The 21,236-nt window shown below is 38.9% G+C and overlaps 1 protein-coding gene across 1 annotated transcript in view; it reads right to left on the bottom strand.

Moving 5' to 3' along the window:
• Positions 1 to 21,236, bottom strand: part of LOC115269359 (uncharacterized) — a 763,799-nt gene that overhangs the window by 552,355 nt on the left and 190,208 nt on the right. The window contains exon 2 of the mRNA XM_062846706.1: positions 11,081 to 11,447. Within this exon, the coding sequence (XP_062702690.1) occupies positions 11,081 to 11,344 (264 nt within the window). The 5' untranslated portion in view covers positions 11,345 to 11,447. The remainder of the gene's footprint in view (positions 1 to 11,080; positions 11,448 to 21,236) is intronic.

Here is a 21,236-nt window from a genome sequence, read left to right as displayed (position 1 = left end):
CCTCCAGCAGTTTGAAACTCACCTAGTAGTTTCTGCTTGGATTCCCCCAGTTTTATGTGATTCCTCATGCAGTGCTTTCCGGGATTCTTTCAGGAGATCATTATGGAACTTCTCTAATCGCTTCTTTATACAAGAGCTCTATTCAAGAATCTTCCAGGAGTTCTTTCTAGGACTGATCCAGGAACTCCGTCAGAGTATCCTTCTGGTTTTCTCCCAGAATTTCCTCTAGGAGTTCTCTGGGAACTGTTTCAGGAGTTTGCTGACAATTTCTCCAGGAGTCCCCAAATTTTCCTACATTAATTTCCCAGGAATCCCCTCATGGTTTTCTGATGAATACTTACCACAGGACTTCCTTAAGAAACTGCCGAAAAACTCCTACAGCATTTGTGGTATAATCCCTCTAGGATTTCCCTGGGAACTTCTTTACGATTTCTTAGGAAATGGCTACATATATTATCTAAAAATTCCTTCCAGGATCTCCACGAAACTCACTGCAGGAGTTCACCAAGAAGCCTTCCAGCAATACTGCATGATTGTCTCCAGTATTTCCCTGGGATTTTTTTTTTCAGGGTTTTCCCGTGAATTTCCAAAGAAGTTTCTAGAGTATATTTCCACGAGTTTCACAAAAATCCTGCAGGAATTCCCCCAGAAGTTCCTCAGGAAATCCGCCAGAAGTTCCTCCAGAATTTCTCTTAAAGTTCCTCAGGAGATCCTCAGAAATTCCTCTAGGAGTTCCTCGAAAATTCTTCTAGGAGTTCATCGAGTTCATCGGGAATTCATCCAGAAGGAGTTCCCCAGAAATACATTTAGATGTCCCTTATGAAATCCTACGGGAGTTCCTTAGAAATTCCTCCAGGAGTTCCTCGGGAGTTTCTCCAGGAGTTCCTCGGCAATTCATACCGAAGTTCTTGGGAATTCCATAAGGATTTCCCTAGGAATTCATCCAGATATTCCCTATGAATACCTCCGGCAGTTCTTCTGAAATTAACTCAAGAATTCCTCGGGAATCCCTCCAAGAATTCCTTCAACAATTTCTCGAGAATTCCACCAGGTATCGGATATTCTTTGGAAAGTTAGGGTAAGTGTGCCCATCGTTGTGGTATTAAGGTAAATTCATTTTAAAAACAATGATCGTACCATCTAATGAAGGGTTGCAAAACGTTAGTTGGTAGTTTTCTATCCAAATTTGCTTGGAAAAATATAAAAACTATCGTTTCTCTCTGTTTTCGATCACAAATCGCTTACCACAACATTAGGCACACTGTTCCTATTATGGAGGTAAAATTTAATTTTGGTTCCTATTGTTGCGGTATCCCATTGAAATCATATGGGATACCGCAACATTAGGAACACTACCGCAACAATAGGAACACAGCAGCAAAAAATTTAAGGAAAATATTTTTTTAAAATAGGTTTTTGGGCAAATCTTAAGCACACAAATGGTGCAATCTCATAATTTAAGCATAATACATCTATTAAAAATGCCTTTTGGTAACATTTCAGTCGAAAAAGTGCTCAATTGCCACTACCGCAACATTAGGTACTACCACAATGAAGGGAACAATTACCCTACTCTGATTCCTACAGAAATTTCGTCAAGAGTTCCTTGGGAATTCCTCAAGCTGTTCATCGGAAATTCGTCCAACAGGAGTTCCTCAGGAGTTCAGCTACATGTTCCTTGTGAAATCCTTCAGAAGCGAGTTCACAAGTTTCTCGGGAATTTCTCCTGGATTTCTTTGGGAAGTGCTCGGGAATTCCTGCAGGAGTCACTTGAGAACTATGGCAGCAGTACCCATAGAATTTCTCCAGGAGTTTCTCAAGAGTTCCACTAGGATTTACCCAGGAATTCATCCAGATGTTCCCTATATAAACACCCACGAGAGTTACTTGGAAATTCGCTTTCTTCGGAAATTCCTTCAGGAGATCCTCGTGATTTTTTCCAGAAGTTTCTCGGGAAATCCTCCAGGCTCCCCGGAAATAATTCCAGGGGCTTCCCAAGAATTTCCGAAGATTTCCAGGGAGTATTCATAGGGAATATCCACATTTATTTCTAATAAACTTCTAAAGGATTCCCGAGAATCTTCTGGAATTTCCAAGAAACTGCAGCAGAAATTCTCGAGGAACTTCAGGAGGTGTATTGAAGACACTCTCGGAAGATTTCCCCAAGATTTCCTGGAGAAATGCCAGAGGAACTCGTGGATAAATTTTCGATGAACTCCTGGAGAAATTCCCGAGAATTTCAAGGACGAATTTTCAAGGAACTCCTGCAAAAATTACCGAAAAACTCTGAGAAACTCCAGTTGAAATTTCCGAGCAACTTCTGGAGAAATTTCAACTGGCAATCTTGGATAAATTTTCGGACACATCTGCGGGAAATTCTGGATGAAGCTCCAGTCTGAAATTCAAACAAAGTTCTGGTGGGAATCTCCGAAAAAAATCTTGGTTAAACTTATCAAAAGAACCTCTGTTTTTTTAGAGATTTTCGTAGCACTAATGAGTGAATACTCAAATGAATTCGTAGGGGAACATCAAATAAGTTCTTTAATTAATGTCTCTCAGAATCGTCGATGGCATTAAAAACATCCATAAATTAAATGATAAATAACAATTTAAATATACAATTTAATTATTTGAAAGTTGTCTAGAGGAATTTCTAAAATGTACCGCATGTTTCCTGAAAATTTAGTTTTCTATCAAGGATTGCTGATGAAAAAAGTAATTTGAGATATTCTAGTATTTTTGTAAGTGTCTCACAAAAATTCTTTAAAAGTTGACATACCAATTTTATAATAATTCGCTCCAAAATCATTTCAACACTTTATCTTACACCCTGAAATTCCCGAGAAAAAATGGTTATCATATTTGAATTTATTTTAGCTATAAACTACTCCAAAACTTTCACCGATATAAAGACTGAAAAATAATAAATTTCTAAGTTTTTATCAACCAAAATTTGCATGGATTTCATTTGAAATTGCTCTAGGGATTAAATCATTGGGTTGGATAAACAACATTAATTTGTTTAGCTTTTAAAGACTGAACTCGAAAAAAATGAGACACAAAGAATAATGTATAACTTTTGATTGCGTGCACAAAAATAGCTGATTTTTTTACCAGGAATAGTACATTATGTGTAGCTAATACCATGAAATTTTCTTCAAAATCGGTTAAGTGTTGGCAGAGATATCGTCGAAACAAGAGACTTACCATTTGAGAATCTTGGGCCAAACAAACACTTTAAAAAATATCACATTTTTTACCTAAAACTATAGAGCCAAAAATACTCAACCGATTTCAATGAAAATTTTTCTGTACAAAAAGTATGTATGTAGATTAGGGTGGCCCACACATATATGAAGAACAAAAAATTCGAAAAATGCCAAGTCTTACCTCCAAAATCAGTTGTTTTGGACTCCCAGAAGCTACGTTCAAAATTTGAGCAAAATCAATTAAGTCTGAGGGGGCGCTCAAAACGCTTGAAGTTTGTATGGGAAAACTTGGCCAAATGTATGCAGTAATATTAAGTTTTCGAATTTTGCCGCTAGGTGGCGCTGTAAGCGTTCAATGAATAAACCCTTTGGTTTTATTGAAGGTGACTATATGCCAACCAACTTCGTCGAAGACCGCGAAGTGATCCGACGACTGTGAAAAAAGTTATACCCTAGGCAAAGTGAGGCAAAGTATTGAGATTTCATTATTGATATTATTCCTTTACATGTATTGGAAAAACAACAATAAAATTTATCCTCACTTTACCTATGGTATAACTTTTTTCACAGACGTTGGATCACTTTGCGGTCTTCGACAAACTTGTTTGGCATATAGTCACCTACAATAATACCAATGGGTTAATTTATTGAACGCTTACAGCGCCACCTAGCGGCAAAATTCGAAAACTTAAAATTTCTACATACATTTGGCCAAGTTTTCCCATACAAACTTCAAGCGTTTTGAGCGCCCCCTTAGGCTTAATTGATTTTGCTCAAATTTTGAACGTAGCTTCTGGGAGTCCAAAACAACTGATTTAGGAGGTAAGACTTGGCATTTTCCGAAATTTTTATTTTTCATATAAGTGTGGGCCACCTTAATGTAGATGTATTGTGTCAAAATTTCATTCAATTTAATTTGACCTTTAAAAAGTTATAGTCATATACATATGTATGTAGCACTATGTCACAATAAGCATATGTGGTTTTTGGTACACGCAGAAAAATGCCGCTTGTTTAAAACAATAAAACGCATGGTTGATTTTCAAACTGAGAATTTACTTATTCCAAAGTTAAATTTCTTTGTTTTCATTTAGAGTTTATCGATAAAAATAACCGAATACTATCATTTCATATAATGTCAAAAATTTCATTTGCTTCAACAAAATAAAAACCATAAACATGGTGCGAAAGCACTCACACATCTATAAAATGCTTACCCCAATATCGCCAGAAACGAAGAAGGTGTAGCAAATCCATCACGCCAACTTCCAAGTGCAGCTTTGGCCGTGATGGATAACGCGCAGGTACTCACGACAGCATCCACAAAAAGTTGGTCGGTTTCGCCTTTTTTGTCTTTTTTTAGCCGTTCTCCTCCCCCATCCGCTTACCGACAGTCTAAAAATAGATTTCCGAGCTGTCGCAGTTGCTGCCGTCACCAACACAATCACATTCCGGGTTTGTTAGTGGCAAAAGTGCAGTCGTTTGAATCAATCCATTATTTCATGTTGAAAATACCATATCTCTGTTAATTTTAACAAACTGTCAAAAATTTCGACAAATGAAAATATTGTATTATCAAACAATAGAGCAGTTCAGTTTAATTTAGAAATCAGTTTGTCGCTATAGTAAACTGAAAAATTGATTGGTTTTAACTAGAATTTAATTGTGTTTACAATTTATTTTTCTGCGTGTATAGTGACATTCGAACTGCTCTAACTTTTAAAATGTTCAATCAAAATGGCTGAAATTTTCACTGAGAACAGATTAACACAACGAGTTTACACTGTCAAAGTTTCAAAAAAAAATCGGGACAGTGTTGCCAATACTACAGTCAAAATAATGCACACTGATTTTAAAATGTTAAAAAGTGCCCAAAATTTGAAAACCCCGTTTTTTTGTATGAATTGTTAAAAAAAAGTACTGAACCGATTATAATGAAATTTTCACCACTTATTATGACTTACTTGCAGAACTTACTGTCAAATTTTCAGACGTTTTGATGAGCTAACAACCAAGTTATAGCCTAAACATTTTTTTAAATGGAAACCCAAAATTCTCAAAATCACATTTTATTGTATCGACAATACTGAACCGATTTTGATAAAATTTTTAGGGCATTAACTACACATAACATGCTATAAGTCTTCACAAAAATAAATGTCTTCACAGAAACACACGGAAAATCTATAATATCTTTTTGCCTTTCTCGTGCACCAAGGTGTACCGAAAGGCTATATGTTCACTCCAAAAACGAAAATTGGATAGAGCCCCCGGAGAGGTCAAGTCTTATATACCAATCGACTCAGCTCGACGAGTTGAGATGATATCTGTGTGTATGTATGTGTGTGTGTATGTATGTGTGTATGTATGTGTGTGTGTGTGTGTGTACAAAAAGGTCACCTCATTTTTAGATAGTAAATATGATCCGAATTCAACGACCGCTGGTTCATTCGACGCGGCATATTGTCCCATTGTTTCCTATTGAAAATGGTTCAGATCGGTCCAGCCGTTCCGGAGTTATGGCCATTTAGGTGTTCCGGACCGGTACCCCAGGAAGGGGCCAGATATGAAAATGCAACAAACCAATGCATGCGACCCATCAAAGCACGCTTTTCCTATGACCTGATGAACGGTAAACAGGAAAATAGTCTCACTGAACCGGTAGCATTCCGGAACCGGTTCCGAGTGTCCCACCGGAAGTGGCCAAATATAAAAGTGAACCAAACTCATGCATGCGACACATCAAATCGCCGCTTTTCCTATGACCTGATGAGCGGTAAACAGGAAAATAGTCTCACTGAACCGGTAGCATTCCGGAACCGGTTTCGGGTGTCCCGCCGGAAGTGGCCAAATTACCTGATGAACGATAAACAGTAAAATAGTCTCGCTGAACCGGTAGCATTCCGGAACCGGTTCCGAGTATCCCACCGGAAGTGGCCAAATATAAAAGTGAACCAAACTCATGCATGCGACACATCAAATCGCCGCTTTTCCTATGACTTGATGAACGGTAAACAGGAAAATAGTCTCACTGAACCGGTAGCATTCCGGAACCGGTTCCGGGTGTCCCGCCGGAAGTGGCCAAATGACCTGATGAACGATAAACAGTAAAATAGTCTCACTGAACCGGTAGCATTCCGGAACCGGTTCCGAGTGTCCCGCTGGAAGTGGCCAAATATAAAAGTAAACCAAACTCATGCTTGCGACACTTCAAATCGCCGCTTTTTCTATGACCTGATGAACGGTAAACAGGAAAATAGTCTCACTGAACCAGTAGCATTCCGGAACCGGTTCCGGGTGTCCCGCCGGAAGTGACCAAATATAAAAGTAAACCAAACTCATGCATGCGACACATCAAATCGCCGCTTTTCCTATGACCTGATGAACGGTAAACAGGAAAATAGCCTCACTGAACCGGTAGCATTCCGGAACCGGTTCCGGGTGTCCACCGGAAGTGGCCAAATATGAAAGTGAAGCAAACTCATACATGCGACACATCAAATCGTGGCCTTTTCAATAACCTAATTATGCGGATAGCGAGAAACTAGACAACGCCCACATTAGAAACTACGTGTACATCTGTCTCGTGGAGAGTGGCCAAATGTAAAAAAGAACCAAACCAATATTCGCGACACATCAAATGGCTTTTTAGGTATCCTGATGAACGAATAACAAGAAAAAATATCTCAGATCATAATTGGGAAAAACTAATAGTGTCCCGGAATCGGTTCCGGGTGTTCCTCCGGAAGTGGTCAAATGTGGAAGGAAACCGATCCCCATGCATGTGACACATCAAATCGCGGCTTTTTCAATAACCTGATGAACGGTTTTCAAAAGAAAGCCTTATATTATGTTAGAGACCACCGGTAGTGTTCCACAACCGGTTCCGTGTGTCCCGCAGGAATTGGTCAAATGTAAAAATGAACCGGTTTAGAGTGTTCAACCGAAAGTGGACCAATATAAAAATGAACCAAACCCATGCTTGCGGTACATCAAATCGCTTTTTTGTCAGTCACCTGATGCATGGATAATAAACAAATAGGCACAGTCCACAGAAGTTACTACCGGTAGCTTGACCGGTAGTATTATTAGTTATGGGTAATCTGTATCTGATAATAGTTAGTATTTACATAAGCTCAGACCACACTACCGGTAGTGTTCCAGAAACATTTCCGGGTGTCCCATCGTAAGTGGTCTAGTATAAAGTATACCAAACTCATGCATGGCACACATCAAATCGTGATATTTCGATAACCTGATGAATGGTTAGCAATAAAATAGGCTCTGACTACATAAGAGGCTAGCTGTGGTGTTGCAGAAGCAGCGTTGAGTGCTTCAGCGGAATTTCGAAAGTGAACAAAATCAATGCAAGCGATAGATATGTGTAAGAGAACCAAAAACCTGAAAAATACTAGACCGATCTCATCAAACCACACCATTTTAGATTCCTGAAATGTTACCATACAGTAGGATGGGCCAACGTTGTATTGAATTAAAATTTTAGCGCATCAGCCCCAAACATTTTTTTTAAAATCTTCTTTTGCGTCTAAAATTACTGCGCAAAATTTTGCTGCGACTGGAGGGCGAGCTCTGTAATGCGTTTAAAATTTGAATAAGATTTAAAATTGGCAGTTCAAATTACTACATTACAAATTTTACATGAATCTCGTAACCAATGATAATAAAATATAGCCTAAAGTGTGCAAAAAGCTTTGTCGAAGACCTCAAAGAGACCTGTGAAAAAAGTTATATCCTAGCTTGTCAAGCAGTCAACTGAGAGAACTGGCTCTGTCTATACGTTGAACATAACATCGGAATAAGTGCCCCAATTCGATGATGATTTTGATAAAATTCTCGTTTTTCTAAATAATGTATTCTCAGGATTCAGAATTTCGTAGGTGGTTCCCAGATCGCTGATATGAGAATTTCCTCCTTCTCATCCGTTATCAAGGCACAGCGCTTTGGGGCTGATCACTGAATCTAAGGCAAGATTGATTGCGTCGACGGAATGATCATGAGTACATATTCAACGAGAAAGGCACTATCACCACTAGGTGGATAAATCTGGGTTTTTTGAGTTAATTTAACATAAAATTAAGTAGGGTGACCAAGGGTATTATCGGCAGGTTTGTTCTCTTCGTCACAAGAGGTTTTTTTCAGTTTATTTGGAAAAATGTTGAGGTCAATTTTGAGTTCAATAGGTTTTATAAAAGCCCTCATGACGAAGAGAACAAAACGGCCGAAAATACGTAAGTTCCCCTATATCGAATTAACTAGTTATCCAATATTAGATTGTTCTCCTTCGCTTCCCCAACTATGTTGTCAAAAACTAACAAAGTGCATCGTCCTTGAGGCCAATTTTGGATAAATGTAGCCTCACTTAAATTTGAGTTTTATAATGGGAGATCTTGGGTTAAGTTCACCTTCTGTTGAGTATACTATTTAGCTTAGATGGTGGTAAAGGCAATTTACCTAGTGTGAGTTCAATAGATTTAGGGTCTGACGCCATTCGGACAGGGGGACCTATTGTAACATAAAATTTTGCGGATCACTACAAATTCATTGTTGCCCCCGATGGGCACCAGAAATAGGACAACTGTTAGCATAGCTCTACAAATGTACATGTTAGTTTCCGTATCGGGCCCCACGTTTGGGAACTTAGACACGAAAAACAAAATGGAACATTACAAATGCACAAAACACAAACATGCAACACATAACATTAATTCAGTAACAAATTTTGAAAACGACGTATAATCAATGGTGTAGCATTGATTATACGTCGTTATCAAAATTTGTTACTGAATTGTGCCCAGTTACCTAAATAGATAACGTAGTCCAATCCCAGGATGACGAGGTTTCATTTTTGTTCTTGGTCCATCAGTCAATTCTGTGATCGTATTTCTTCTGGCGGATTGCCTTTTTGTTCGCAGCGTTGGTTGCTTACATAGCTTGAGTTTGGTCTAGGAATATCTTATCCTAAAGGGGGCATTTAGATTCTGGCAACAGCACAAGACCGTCTGCCGTTTGATGTCCGTGTTAGGGGACGGCTTACATATTTTGTACTGGATCACTGCCCGAAATGACTGGAGCGCTACAAATGTGTATTAAAATTCAGGGACAGATGTACAAACCATAGTGTAACATACAGGGGATACTCAAAATAACTGGGACAGGTAAAATTTTCATTTTTCAAAAATAGTTCAACTCGCTGTAACTTTTCGAAAAGGACATCAAATATTCTCAAATTTTTACTGTAAGTTCATCAACTAGTTGGGTATCAGTGGGTAAAATTTGGAAAAGATCGGGCTATTCTACACGAAGTTATAAAGGTTCTAGAAAAAGGTATAATTATTCGATTGCCAATTTTGAGCTGTTATATCTCCGGATTCAATAAAGCGAATGCAATGTTATTTTGACCATTTATGACATATATAATGAGCTATCAAAAACTTTTGACTAAACATAAAATTCTTTACACGAAAGAAAATTATAATGATTCGATTATTTTTCTAATATAACATCAATTTATCCAAAACTTCATCATCGTTTCAAAATTCGAGATAGTTATTATAGTTCATTTAAATTCCCTCTAATTAACTTGAATATATTTATGTTTCAAAGGAAAGTAACCAAATAGCCGGCATTAAATTGAAAAAGTATAGGGATGCATATGAAAAATAGATAAATTTACTAAAAAAAAACCTAGAATAAATGAAATTGCTATAGCTTTCTTTCTTATTAATAATTTCAAATTAAGTCAACTGTTTCTCAAAGTTCATTATATTAGTCATAAATGATCAAAATTTCATTGCATTCGGTTCATTGAATCCGGAGATATAACAGGTCAAAGTTGGCTATCAGATAATTATACTTTTTCTAGAATCTTTATAACTTTGTGTAGAATGGCCCGATGTTTTCCAAATTTGAACCACTTATACACAACTAGTTGTTGAACTTACAGTAAAAATTTGAGAATATTTGATGCCCTTTTCGAAAAGTTACAGCGGATTGAACATTTTTTGAAAAATGAAAATCTTACCTGTCCCAGTTATTTTGAGTATCCCCAGTACAAAATAAATTGACAAAATGTTCACAACAATTTACAAACGTAACACTATTTCGGGCCTTTTCTACTATAACCCTATCAGTTCCACACCAATTGACCTATATTTATTAAAATGATTAGATACTGTAAGTATCTCACCGTGCTCCATAATTTAAGTCAATTGGTTCTAAAGTGATTTAGTTATAGCAGCAAGTACCCAAAACAGGTCCGCCTGCCCAAATGGTCCCAGATCCTACTCAAATTTGACTTATTGGGCCAAACTATGAGATTGCGTCAATGGAACTCAAATTTGACTAATTTGGCGCTTCCGTGCAAGTATTCACATCTGGCTTCCCTGATCACACCATGCCACCGTACATCAGATGTCAAAAATATATAAAATAGCTGATGTCATCTGTTGTATGAATAGGATTTTCTTTATTGGCGAAGTGAAATCACCTCGGCAGGGCTTTAATTTTGGGCAGTTTTCCGCTATAACTTAGACAATTTTGACCCAATTTACACATTTTTTGGAACGTGGTGAGATACGTATAGTATCCAGCCGTGTACAGATTTCCAAGTCAATTGGTTTAGAATTGACTGAGTTAGAGCGAAAAAGTACCCAAAATACCAGCTACTACCCAAGTGGCTCGGTACCCGGTACTCATGGACGATTATAAAACTTCATATCTCTTCTTTTCCGTTTTATGCAACAACGTAAGATTTACCGATTGAATAATGCGTTCTATGTAGCTAATGTAGATGTGCACTTCTGAAGCATTCCTATATACCATTTATTAAAACGCATCCCAAAGCAAATTACCTTAAGTGGCCCCGATTCCGATTCGTCGTGGCTCTCGTCGCTGCTGGTATAGCTGGAGGATGAATAGCGCCGTTCGTACCATTGGCGTCCACCTCCTGCACTCCCTCCTGGTCCTCCTCCTCCCCCGCCTCCATCATATATCGACCCGGTGCTGGTCACCGTCGACGTCGACGGCTGAGGGCTTACGCACCGGCGCGACGCCACTCGAGTCCGCCGAACCGGGATCCGCGACCGGAACGAAGCCGACTTCCGCAGGGATGACATTGTCCGCCGTCCTTGGCTCGGCTCGAGTTAACTACGGCAAGGCTGCTGCTGCATCACCACTGCAGGAAGTGTTGGTTGTGGTCCGGATCGGCGAGAGAGCTTCCTGGGGACGATAAATTGAGAAAATTAAATTATAATTTCAAATTGAAGGTCTTCTGGCCAGCTGATTGTGACGGAGGCAACAGAGTTATGTGCTTTAGGGTGGGGTTTATTTTTTCAAGTTGGGGGAAGTTTCCAAAAACGAAACTCTTCAGAAAAGCTTTTAGAGGACTTCAAAACGTGGATATAATAATTTGGAGATGTATACATAGGGGAGACTGAGGAGACTTGATCCCTGGGGAGACTTGTTCCCCCCATATTTTCTCGGAATCAAGAACAATTTTCTTCTAGCATATTTTTCCCAAAACAACATCTGGACAGACGACAATGTTTTGGCTACAATTGATTTTAGTAGTGCATTGCATTATTTTTTAATGGCTGATGGTTTGTTTTCAGTCCTTCAGAAATCCTTTAGGGGATTCCGAAAAATCTCAATAACTTTGTCAAAATTAAACCAAATCGTGTCAAAATTTCACTGCACATAGTATAAATAGAATACTATCAAACGTATTTATCCAAATAAGGCTGTTATATAAATATTTCAATTAATGTAGCTTAGTGTATACAGCAGTGAGATGGGGAGACTTGATCCCTCAAGGATTACACACACATTATACATGTGAAAAATAAAATTACATTTGGAAGCCTCTATTTACTCGGAATTCTAGTATGTTCAACGATAAAACGTGTCAGATTATTATTAATTTATTGCACACCATTAAAAGGGGGATCAAGTCTCCCCATTTTCAAAATACGGCATATCCTTTACAATTAAAGTAAATCTTATAATTTCAAATACACCGTTTTCATCAAAAATGCAAGAAAACTTGAAAAGAAAATGAATAGCATACTTCTGGAGTTATTTTCCTTTTAAATTACCCATGTGTTCAAAAGGGGATCAATTGTGACCCATTTTTGAAAAATACATCATAAGACATGCCTCCATAAAAACACAGTTTTGAAAACTTTAACAATAATTTAAAGTCCTTCCGTTGTGTATAAACTTGCAATAGATGTTTACCTGCCATTCTGTACGAAAAACGGATCTAGTTTTGTGTTTTTTCTTAAAGTTACAGGCAAATTAAGAAAAAGGGATCAAGTCTCCCCAGTCTCCCCTACTGTATACCTCTTGTTTTCGATCCAGTTCAATTTGCGATTTAAATATATACATGCTATATTAAAATGGAAGAAACTCAAGATTTTTTATTTTGTAGGTATCCTGCTATTACAAACAATGTGTGTTGAAGCAGCTTTCTTTACCCGTATGACCCCAGGTAAGAAATAAAAGTTCAAAAAATCGCCTACAGCCCATTTCTCAACAGAATTCAACCAAATTTTGAACACAAACTCGCACAACACTATAGTTAAGGAAATATACGGGATCAACATTTTCTTGGACTTCTGGATGGAGTAAGGCCGGTGGGTCACTGGGTCAAGTCGGGCAAAAATAAGGCCAAGTACCATTTGCACCCCCATAACTTTCTTTTCAATGAAGTTTTTCAATGGGAGTTTGCACATTTCCTTGCCTAACGATAGTTGGTGTTGCTACAGGTTCGAATTTGAGATTTTCCGGTAGGTTTCTTTTGAGTTCTTGAGATATTTAACATCTTTTGCACATGTGTTGTACTATTGTAGCCCTTGTAGTACTATTAATATTTCCTGAATATCTCGATGGGTTGTCCGAATCCGTCTTTACAAAACATGAACACTCGAAATAATCACCAAGTATTATTTTCAATTATTTTTATCGCTTTTATTTGTACCAATACTTGAACATATGTATAATGTTTGTTATATCAACGAGCAGTAGACATTTTGGACGATCTGATTGAAGTCATGCCTTGACTACAGAGAACCGTAGATGGACTACAATTAGACCTATTTGTATGCAGAAAACAACGGTTAGCTCTAGAAACCAATACTACATCGAACATAAGTAAGTAAAAGCCTCGACTAGGCTGAAGTCAGGCCTTGCGTTCGATGAGCTGTTGATGAACTGTAATCACATGTTTTGCCAGTGTAGAATCTCTATTGACTACATAAACTCATATTCTATCATGTGTCAAAAAAGGTCTCGCACAACTATTCCTAGGAAAATTTGAAGATCTAAGCGAATGCCTTGACTTCAGAGAACCATAGACGAACAACGATGAGAGTTTTATGCACGCGGAAAGCAATGGTTAGCTCCAGAAACCGATACTACATCGAACAGAAGTTGGTGAATTCCTCGACTAGATTCCTGAATACACGGGACATCATGATTGAAGTCAGGCCTTGAGTTCTATGAGCTGTTGATGAACTGTAATCACATGTTTTGCCAGTGTAGAATCTCTATTCACTACATAACTCATATTCTATCATGTGTTAATGAGAAGGTCTCGCACAACTATTCCTAGGAAAAAGTGATGACCTAAGCGAAGTCATGCCTTGACTTCAGAGAACCATAGATGGACAACAATAAGAGTTATTTGCACGCGGAAAACAATGGTTAGCTCCAGAAATCAACACTACATCGAACAGGAGTAAGTAAATTCCTCGACTAGATTCCTAATTACCCGGGATGGCCTGGCAAAAGTCAGGCCTTGAATTCTATAAGCTGTAGATGAAATATAATCACATGTTTTACCTGTATGGAATCTCTGTGCACTATATAAACTCATATTCCACCATGTGTCAATCAATGAGTAGGTCTTTCAAAACTATTTCTAGGGAAATTTGATAAACTCATTCGCTCATGCCTCAATTCGCTCATACCTTGACTTTTCCTACTTCTGTTCGATGTAGTATTGGTTTCTTTAGGTAATCATTGTTTTCCGCATGCAAATAGGTCTAATTGTAGTCCATCTACTGTTCTCTGTAGTCAAAGCATAAATTCGCTTAATTTATCAAATTTCACAAGGAATAGTTTTGCGAGACCTGCTTATTGACACATGATGGATTATGAGTTAATGTAGTCCAAACAAATTCTACACAGGTAAACCATGTGATTACATTTCATCAACAGCTCAAGGCCTGACTTCAATCAAGATATCCTAAGTACTCAAGAATCTAGTCGAGTTCAGGAAATATTAATAGTACTACAAGGGCAACACATGTGCAAAAGATGTCTCGGATGACCTATGGGGTCAATAAGGGAATAATATCTCGTGTTTTGTTTCATTTGAAAACAACAAACGTAAATGAAGACTTGGATGGTTCAGCAATGTTGAATATCTCAAGAACTCAAAAGAAACCTATCGGAAAATCTCAAATTCGAACCTGTAGCAACATCAACTATCGTTAGGCAACGGAATGTGCAAACTCCCATTGAAAAACTTCGTTAAGAAGAAAGTTATGGGGGGGGGGCAAATCGTACTTGGCCTTATTTTTGCCCGACTTGACCCAGTGACCCACCGGCCTTACTCCGTCCAGAAGTCCAAGAAAATGTTGATCCCGTATATTTCTAAAACTATAGTGTTGTGCGAGTTTGTGTTCAAAATTTGGTTGAATTCTGTTAAGAAATGGGCTGTTTACGATTTTTCGAACTTTTATTTTTTTACCTGGGGTCAAACGGGTTAAAATGCCCAGATTATCGCAAATGTCTAGGAGTATTGTACTTTGTCTACAAGAGTATACAATGTTGCCAACGCTAAAAAAAGCTTTCGAGAGAAAGTTTGTTCTAGCTAGGATTTCTGTTCTTTGTGGGTGACCGTAGAACAATCAAAATTGCACATAGAACCAACAAATGGAGCCTACATGTGTTGGCTTACCATCCTCGATGTGCATTTTCCCCAAGCCTTCAGTCAATAACGGCGTTGCTACTCACCTCTGCATCTCCACAGTCATGGCGTGAAGGAGCCTTTGTTAGTGGAAAGAAATGGAAAGTTACATGATTTGGGTTCACCTTAGTGATAAGATTGATGTAACTTGTTTTGAATACACTTAAATCCCAATTTATGCTCACTTAATTTGCGCTAAACTTAATTTACGGGCCATGCTGATTTCGCAAAAACCGAAAGTCCGGGAAGAAAGTGTAAATGTTTTTAAGATTCTGCGTCTAAAGGAGCACTTAATACAATCAATTGGTGTTACAAGGCTCAGTGGTTCCCAAGCTAGAGTCACGGGCGATGTTAATTTTGCAAGAACCTGAAAGTCCGAGAAGAAGGTCTGAATGTTTTTTAGATTCAACATGTCAAGAAGCACTAATTGTAATAAAGTGGTGTTGTGAAGCTCAGAGGTTTGCAATCTGAAGTCACGAGCCATGCTAATTTCCCAAGAATCTAGAGTGCCATGAGAAAGTAACAATGGTTTTCAGATTCTGCGTTTCAACAAGCAATTATTACAATAAAGTGGTATTGCAAAACTCAGTGGTTCTCAAACTGGGGTCACGGGCCATGTTGATTTCACAAGAACCGAAAGTCTGAGGAGAAGGTGTGAATGTTTTTTTTTAATTCTGCGTTTCAAGTTATACTTATTACAATATACTGGTGTTGTAAACCCCAGAGGTTTTCAGTCTGGGGTCACGGGCCATGCAAACTTCTCAAGAATCTAAAGTGCAATGAGAAAGCGATAATGTTTTATAGATTGTGAAATCAGTGGTTCCCAATCCGGAATCACGGGTCATGCTGATTTCTCAAAAGCGAAAGTCCTAAGAGTCCTCAAGGATCACTTCTTACAATAAAGGGGAGTTACAAAGCTTAGTGATTCCCAAGCAATGTAACGGACGTATTTGGTGTATAGTAATCTAGTATGGGTCTGTTCATAAACCACTCAGACCAAATTTTGGTCATTTAGAAGCCCCTCGTCCCCCTTAAGCGCTTATGAGGCTTCTAAAGATCTTCCTCAAATCCCTGAAACGCCCCTGAGATCCCCTGAAACTTCCTGAAATAACCCTGCGACCACCTGAAACACTCCTAAGACCCCCTGGAACTTCGCTTGGAACACCCTAAGACCCCATGAAATGCCTCTGAGGCCTCTTGGAACCCTTAGAACCCTTGAAACCACCTGAGCCCTCCTTAAAGTCCCGCAAATAATATCATTTCGTTCTCACACTTCCGGTCAGTGAAGAGAATTGTCAGACAAAAGAGGCACAAAACAAACAACAAAGAAGACGCGGCGATTACTTTTTATCCCAACTGGTAACAGATAATGACATGATATCGAAATTTTTTGTTGCGGACAAAATGGTAGCTGAATTTGTTGCGTACTTTTCAGCTCGTGAATAATCAATTATTACTAACCCAAAATCGAAACTTTTTGATGATACATCTTCAGCAGCGTTGCAGTGTTTACCACCTCGAAGTTACCGCTCGAAAATCACAATGCAAGGCTTAAAAATCTCTAAACTCGTGGTACACGATCTTTGTCCTATTTTGTTCAAGTAGGGACAAACGTATGTCGCATTGGGTAGAATGTCGCAACAAATTCAGGTTGCGACATTGTCGTTATTGTTGCGCGATGGTTGAATTTTGATTGACTGCTTCCGGTTCTTGATATATTGCAGATACTCCTTCTTGAGATGATCAATCCAAAAAACATGTTCACTTCTTCCTAGCTTTTTTGGTTCGTACAAAATTCTTGAGATCCTTGAACAATGATTGGAAACCACTGAGTTTGCAACACAACTAAATTGAGGCGTGAATCGAAAAAAATGAAATAAAAACCCATAAAACACTTGCTCTACTTTCTGACACTGCCGGTGCTTCAGATATTCTCGTGGCCCGTGACGTCATATTAGGAACCACTGGGCTATATTCAAGTATGTTGATCCAAAGGCGTAAAATCAGAAAAAAAAAACATTTTCATTCTGCTGTCACACTTGCGATTCTAAAGATTTTCAAGCCCGTAACCATAGATTGGAAACCACTGTTTTTTTTTTTCAACATATCTATATTAGAGATACTGATCCTTGAGATGATCAATACGAGAATCATTTGCACTTCTTCCTAGCACTTTCGGTTTTTGAGAAATTATTCTGGCCCGTGTCCCCAAATTTGGAACCACTGATCATTGCTATACAACTACATTGTGATAAGCGCTCCCTGAAGTGCAGAATCCGAAAAACCTTTTCACTTCATCCTCACACCTTCGGTTCTTGAGAAATTCGCAACACCCATTAGCGTAGGTTGGGAGCCACTAAACTTAGAAAAACTGCAAATTTTGATTCAACTAAATAACTTAGAACGTTTACACGCTCCCCCAATTTGGGGTTTTAGTGTAGTATTAGATTCTGATGGAAATGCGAATTCTTTATTACATCACAAAACATAACCTCCAAAATGATTTACAATTCTCAGGTCACTTGACAGATGTAATATGAGTAAAAAAAGGATGGCAACAAGGCCGTTAAAGTAGAAGATATTTTTTGTCTTTATCCTGCTAGTGTGAGCTGTCAAGTGATCAGAGAACTGTCAAACATTTCCAAGTTCTGGTTGATTGGTGTAATGAAGAATTGAGTAGACGTCGACATCTGCAATGATGAATTGTTCAACAGCATAGAAATATAAATTAGGATTTTTCAGAAATTTTAAGCGCGTTTCGAGGGTTTTCAAGAGGTATCGAGGATATTTCAGTGCGTTTCAGCAGCGTTTCAGGGACTCCAGGTGATTTCAGGGACGTTCAATAGGTTTTGAGGAGTTTCAGGGATGTTCCTGGGTGTTTCGATATATTAAAGTGGGTTTCAGTGGCATGTGCCATTGCAAGGGATTTAAGCAGCGTTCCAAGGGTTTCAAGGGAGTTCCAGGTGTTTTCAAGAATGTTTCATGTGTATTTCAGGGTGATTCGGGAGCATCATAGGGGTTGAAGAGGTGTTCCAAAGCTTTTCCAGGGATTTCAGGGGTGTTGCAGGCTGTTTCAGGGGAGTTTCAAGGGGGTTCCAGATGATTTCTGAGGGGTTCTAAGGCTTTTCTTAAAGTTTCAGGGGCGTTCTGTTGGATTTCAGGGGTTTTCAAGAGGTTTCTGGGTTATTCCAGGGGGTTTCGTAGCATTCCAGCAGTGCTCCAGGGGAACGCAGAGAGTCTTGGAAGGGTTAAGGACGTCAAAGTTTCAAGCGCTTTCAAATGAGCTCCAGAGGCAATTCAGGGGCTCTGGCACGGGCTTTGGCAAGTTTCTAGGACGGTCCGGTGATGTTCTACACTCTACATATTTCAGGGAGTTGCTGGGGCGTTCCATGGAACTTCAGGAGATCTCTTAGAAACATGCATCTAGAATATGCATCTGAAATATACCAGAAACATTTTTTTTGGAAGCTCCCTCGAACCCCCGCCAACCCCTTCGAATCCCTTCTGAAACTCCAATGAAACTAGAAATTCCAGCTACCAGTGTGAACTGTCCAACAATTAGCGAGAATCGGTCAACATTAGGATGAGCTAGCTAGAATGCATTCAACATTTGGGTTCACAATTCCTGGTACAATGTTTTACCATTATTTATATGTTCAGCAAACTTTTTGCTTTTTCTATTATCTACTATTTGAACAGGAGCTGGGTATCCGGGTACTCTGTCGGCCACGTAAGGGATAATTTCTGTTAGAAAATGAAATTTAAGAGAATTCATTTCGACTGAATCTAGACGAATCTAGAATCACTGGATATTTTTCATTTACGGTGGAATTATGCACGGGAAAACAAATGAAAACGAAAATTTCATTTCTAACTTTTCAACATTTGGCAAATTACCCTCTATAAACAAAATCTGCTGAACGTCAACATCACGGCGATAATGTCTAAATACCTAATGATATTTCTAAAACAGATATTCATTCAATTATCAACCTTATAAACCTTTGGGACATTCAGGGTCGTCCAAACTTCCTGTAATAAAGTCCTTCAAATCTAGAAGAATAATTACTATAGGGAATAACACTATAGGAATATTCCAGGTCAGCCAAACTACCTTGGGGTACAGAACTTCAGGTCTACACTCGTAACAGTAGCCGTATCTATTATACTGAGTAACGTTGCATAATCAATTGCGCTTACTAAACCAACCTAAAGTCTACTACATTTTATTATGAACCTTTGGGACATTACGGGTCGTCCAAACCAGGGTTCCTGATTTCCACTTTTTATCTTCTTCCACATTCGAAGACAGTCAGCAGCGAACGGTTGTCGCTTTAGTTCGTGTGTATGCTTGTCAGCGACGACAGCAAACTTCGGCGAACGGTGGGAAGCCACACTTGGAAATTACTCATTCGTCCACATTCGCATCTCAAGTGAATGCGATTCGTGAGTGATGCGATTAATATTGTGCATACGAATTTTTGATGTTTTCGAATTATTTTCTTTGCTAATCTAGCATTTCAGCAACAATACAGTAAAAATGTATGCATTACATGCAGAAATTCTCTTCTACTTATGATAATAGCCGCTTCGATCGCTCACCAGCATTCTTCACCATTCGCCATTCATTCATTCGCTTGCGATCCAAACTGCGACGAATGGCAACGAATATTCATGTCAAGAAGCTGGCTCATCGCTTCCCACTGGTGATGGGGTTGCGTGTTTGATCACGACGATCCGTTTGCTGCATCTTTCTCGATTCGCTTCAGCAAAGAGGAGTGAATATGAATGGAGTGAGGCGAATATACCGATCCTTGGTCCAAACTGTCCTGAAGTTTAGCTCTTGACAGTAACAGTAGTTAATCTCACAAAGAACTGTAACATTACACATCCAAATGCAATCTGTAATTACCCTGGCATTTCATGAGCCATTCCAAGATACTTTTGAGATATTCCAGATCCAGAGAGTTTGAGCCACTCTAGTGATGCACGGATTACTGACTGCTATTGTTCGTGAACACGAAGAGAAGGTTTCTTTGGGATTGCGGCTGGACCGTGCAATATTGCTACTATGGACGTCTGTGCGCGGTATCAGAGGTAATGTGATACCGGCCTTGTCGTCTACGACGACGGCATTGTAGATAAACGACGACCGGGAGTAGAAATCAATTATGGAGTTTAAATTTGTTCCCGATGCAACAACAACATGTTCGCAGATAGATACCAACCGGGCGGCGATATTGAGTTGAAATAGACATCCTATACTGATATATCCACGAGAAGCCGGTCGGCCGGTAAAGATGTAGGCGAAAGATATGTAGAGCTAAGAATGTACCGTTTTCTATTCACTTTGCGCCTTCTTACGTACCTACCAAGTGCAAGTCTGGCGGTGGATTATGTTGCTCGATATAGTTCACGCAAATTGTCTATTATGATGCTGCTTCGTCCGAGTCGAATAATATGCTTCAGTGGGGGGGATCTCTTTATTCGTTTATAAAGCAGAAGAAGCTTTACTTGATTGAGTAGCGGATTAAGATAACAATTCTAGAATAACTGCTTAGATAAATTCTACCGAAAATAAGACATGCTTGGCGATGTAGTGGCTACGTTTCTGATTCGCATGCAGAAGGGCCTGGGTTATATTCCTGACTCGTCCTTTCCCTCCTGTTTTGTATTTTTTATCTACTTTTTCCTCTTTTTTCTTCTCTACTTATAGAACTCATGTATATTCCTATGTACATGTATAGCTATCGCTAGAACCAGAAGCGATTTGAAAAAGCCATTTCCCTTCCTTTCAACTTCCACAGCAGTGTGATACCTACAAGTTATGCAACCAAGCGAACTGTGCCTTATCATGATCGAAGTAATCGACTTACACAATCTATCGCCACGGCCTGGCATCTACGCACCAGTGTGTGAACACCCTACTAAAAACAACAATTTCCCAAATACACTCATCTATCTGCATGAACTTGTGCTGGCGCTAAGTACATATTCAACGATCTGCAGTGGGCTAGCGATACGTATTGCTATTC

The sequence above is a fragment of the Aedes albopictus genome, chromosome 1 (genome assembly GCF_035046485.1).
Source record: "Aedes albopictus strain Foshan chromosome 1, AalbF5, whole genome shotgun sequence".
NCBI classification, from domain to species: Eukaryota; Metazoa; Arthropoda; class Insecta; order Diptera; family Culicidae; genus Aedes; species Aedes albopictus.
This window is presented reverse-complemented; position numbering and strand designations above follow the sequence as displayed.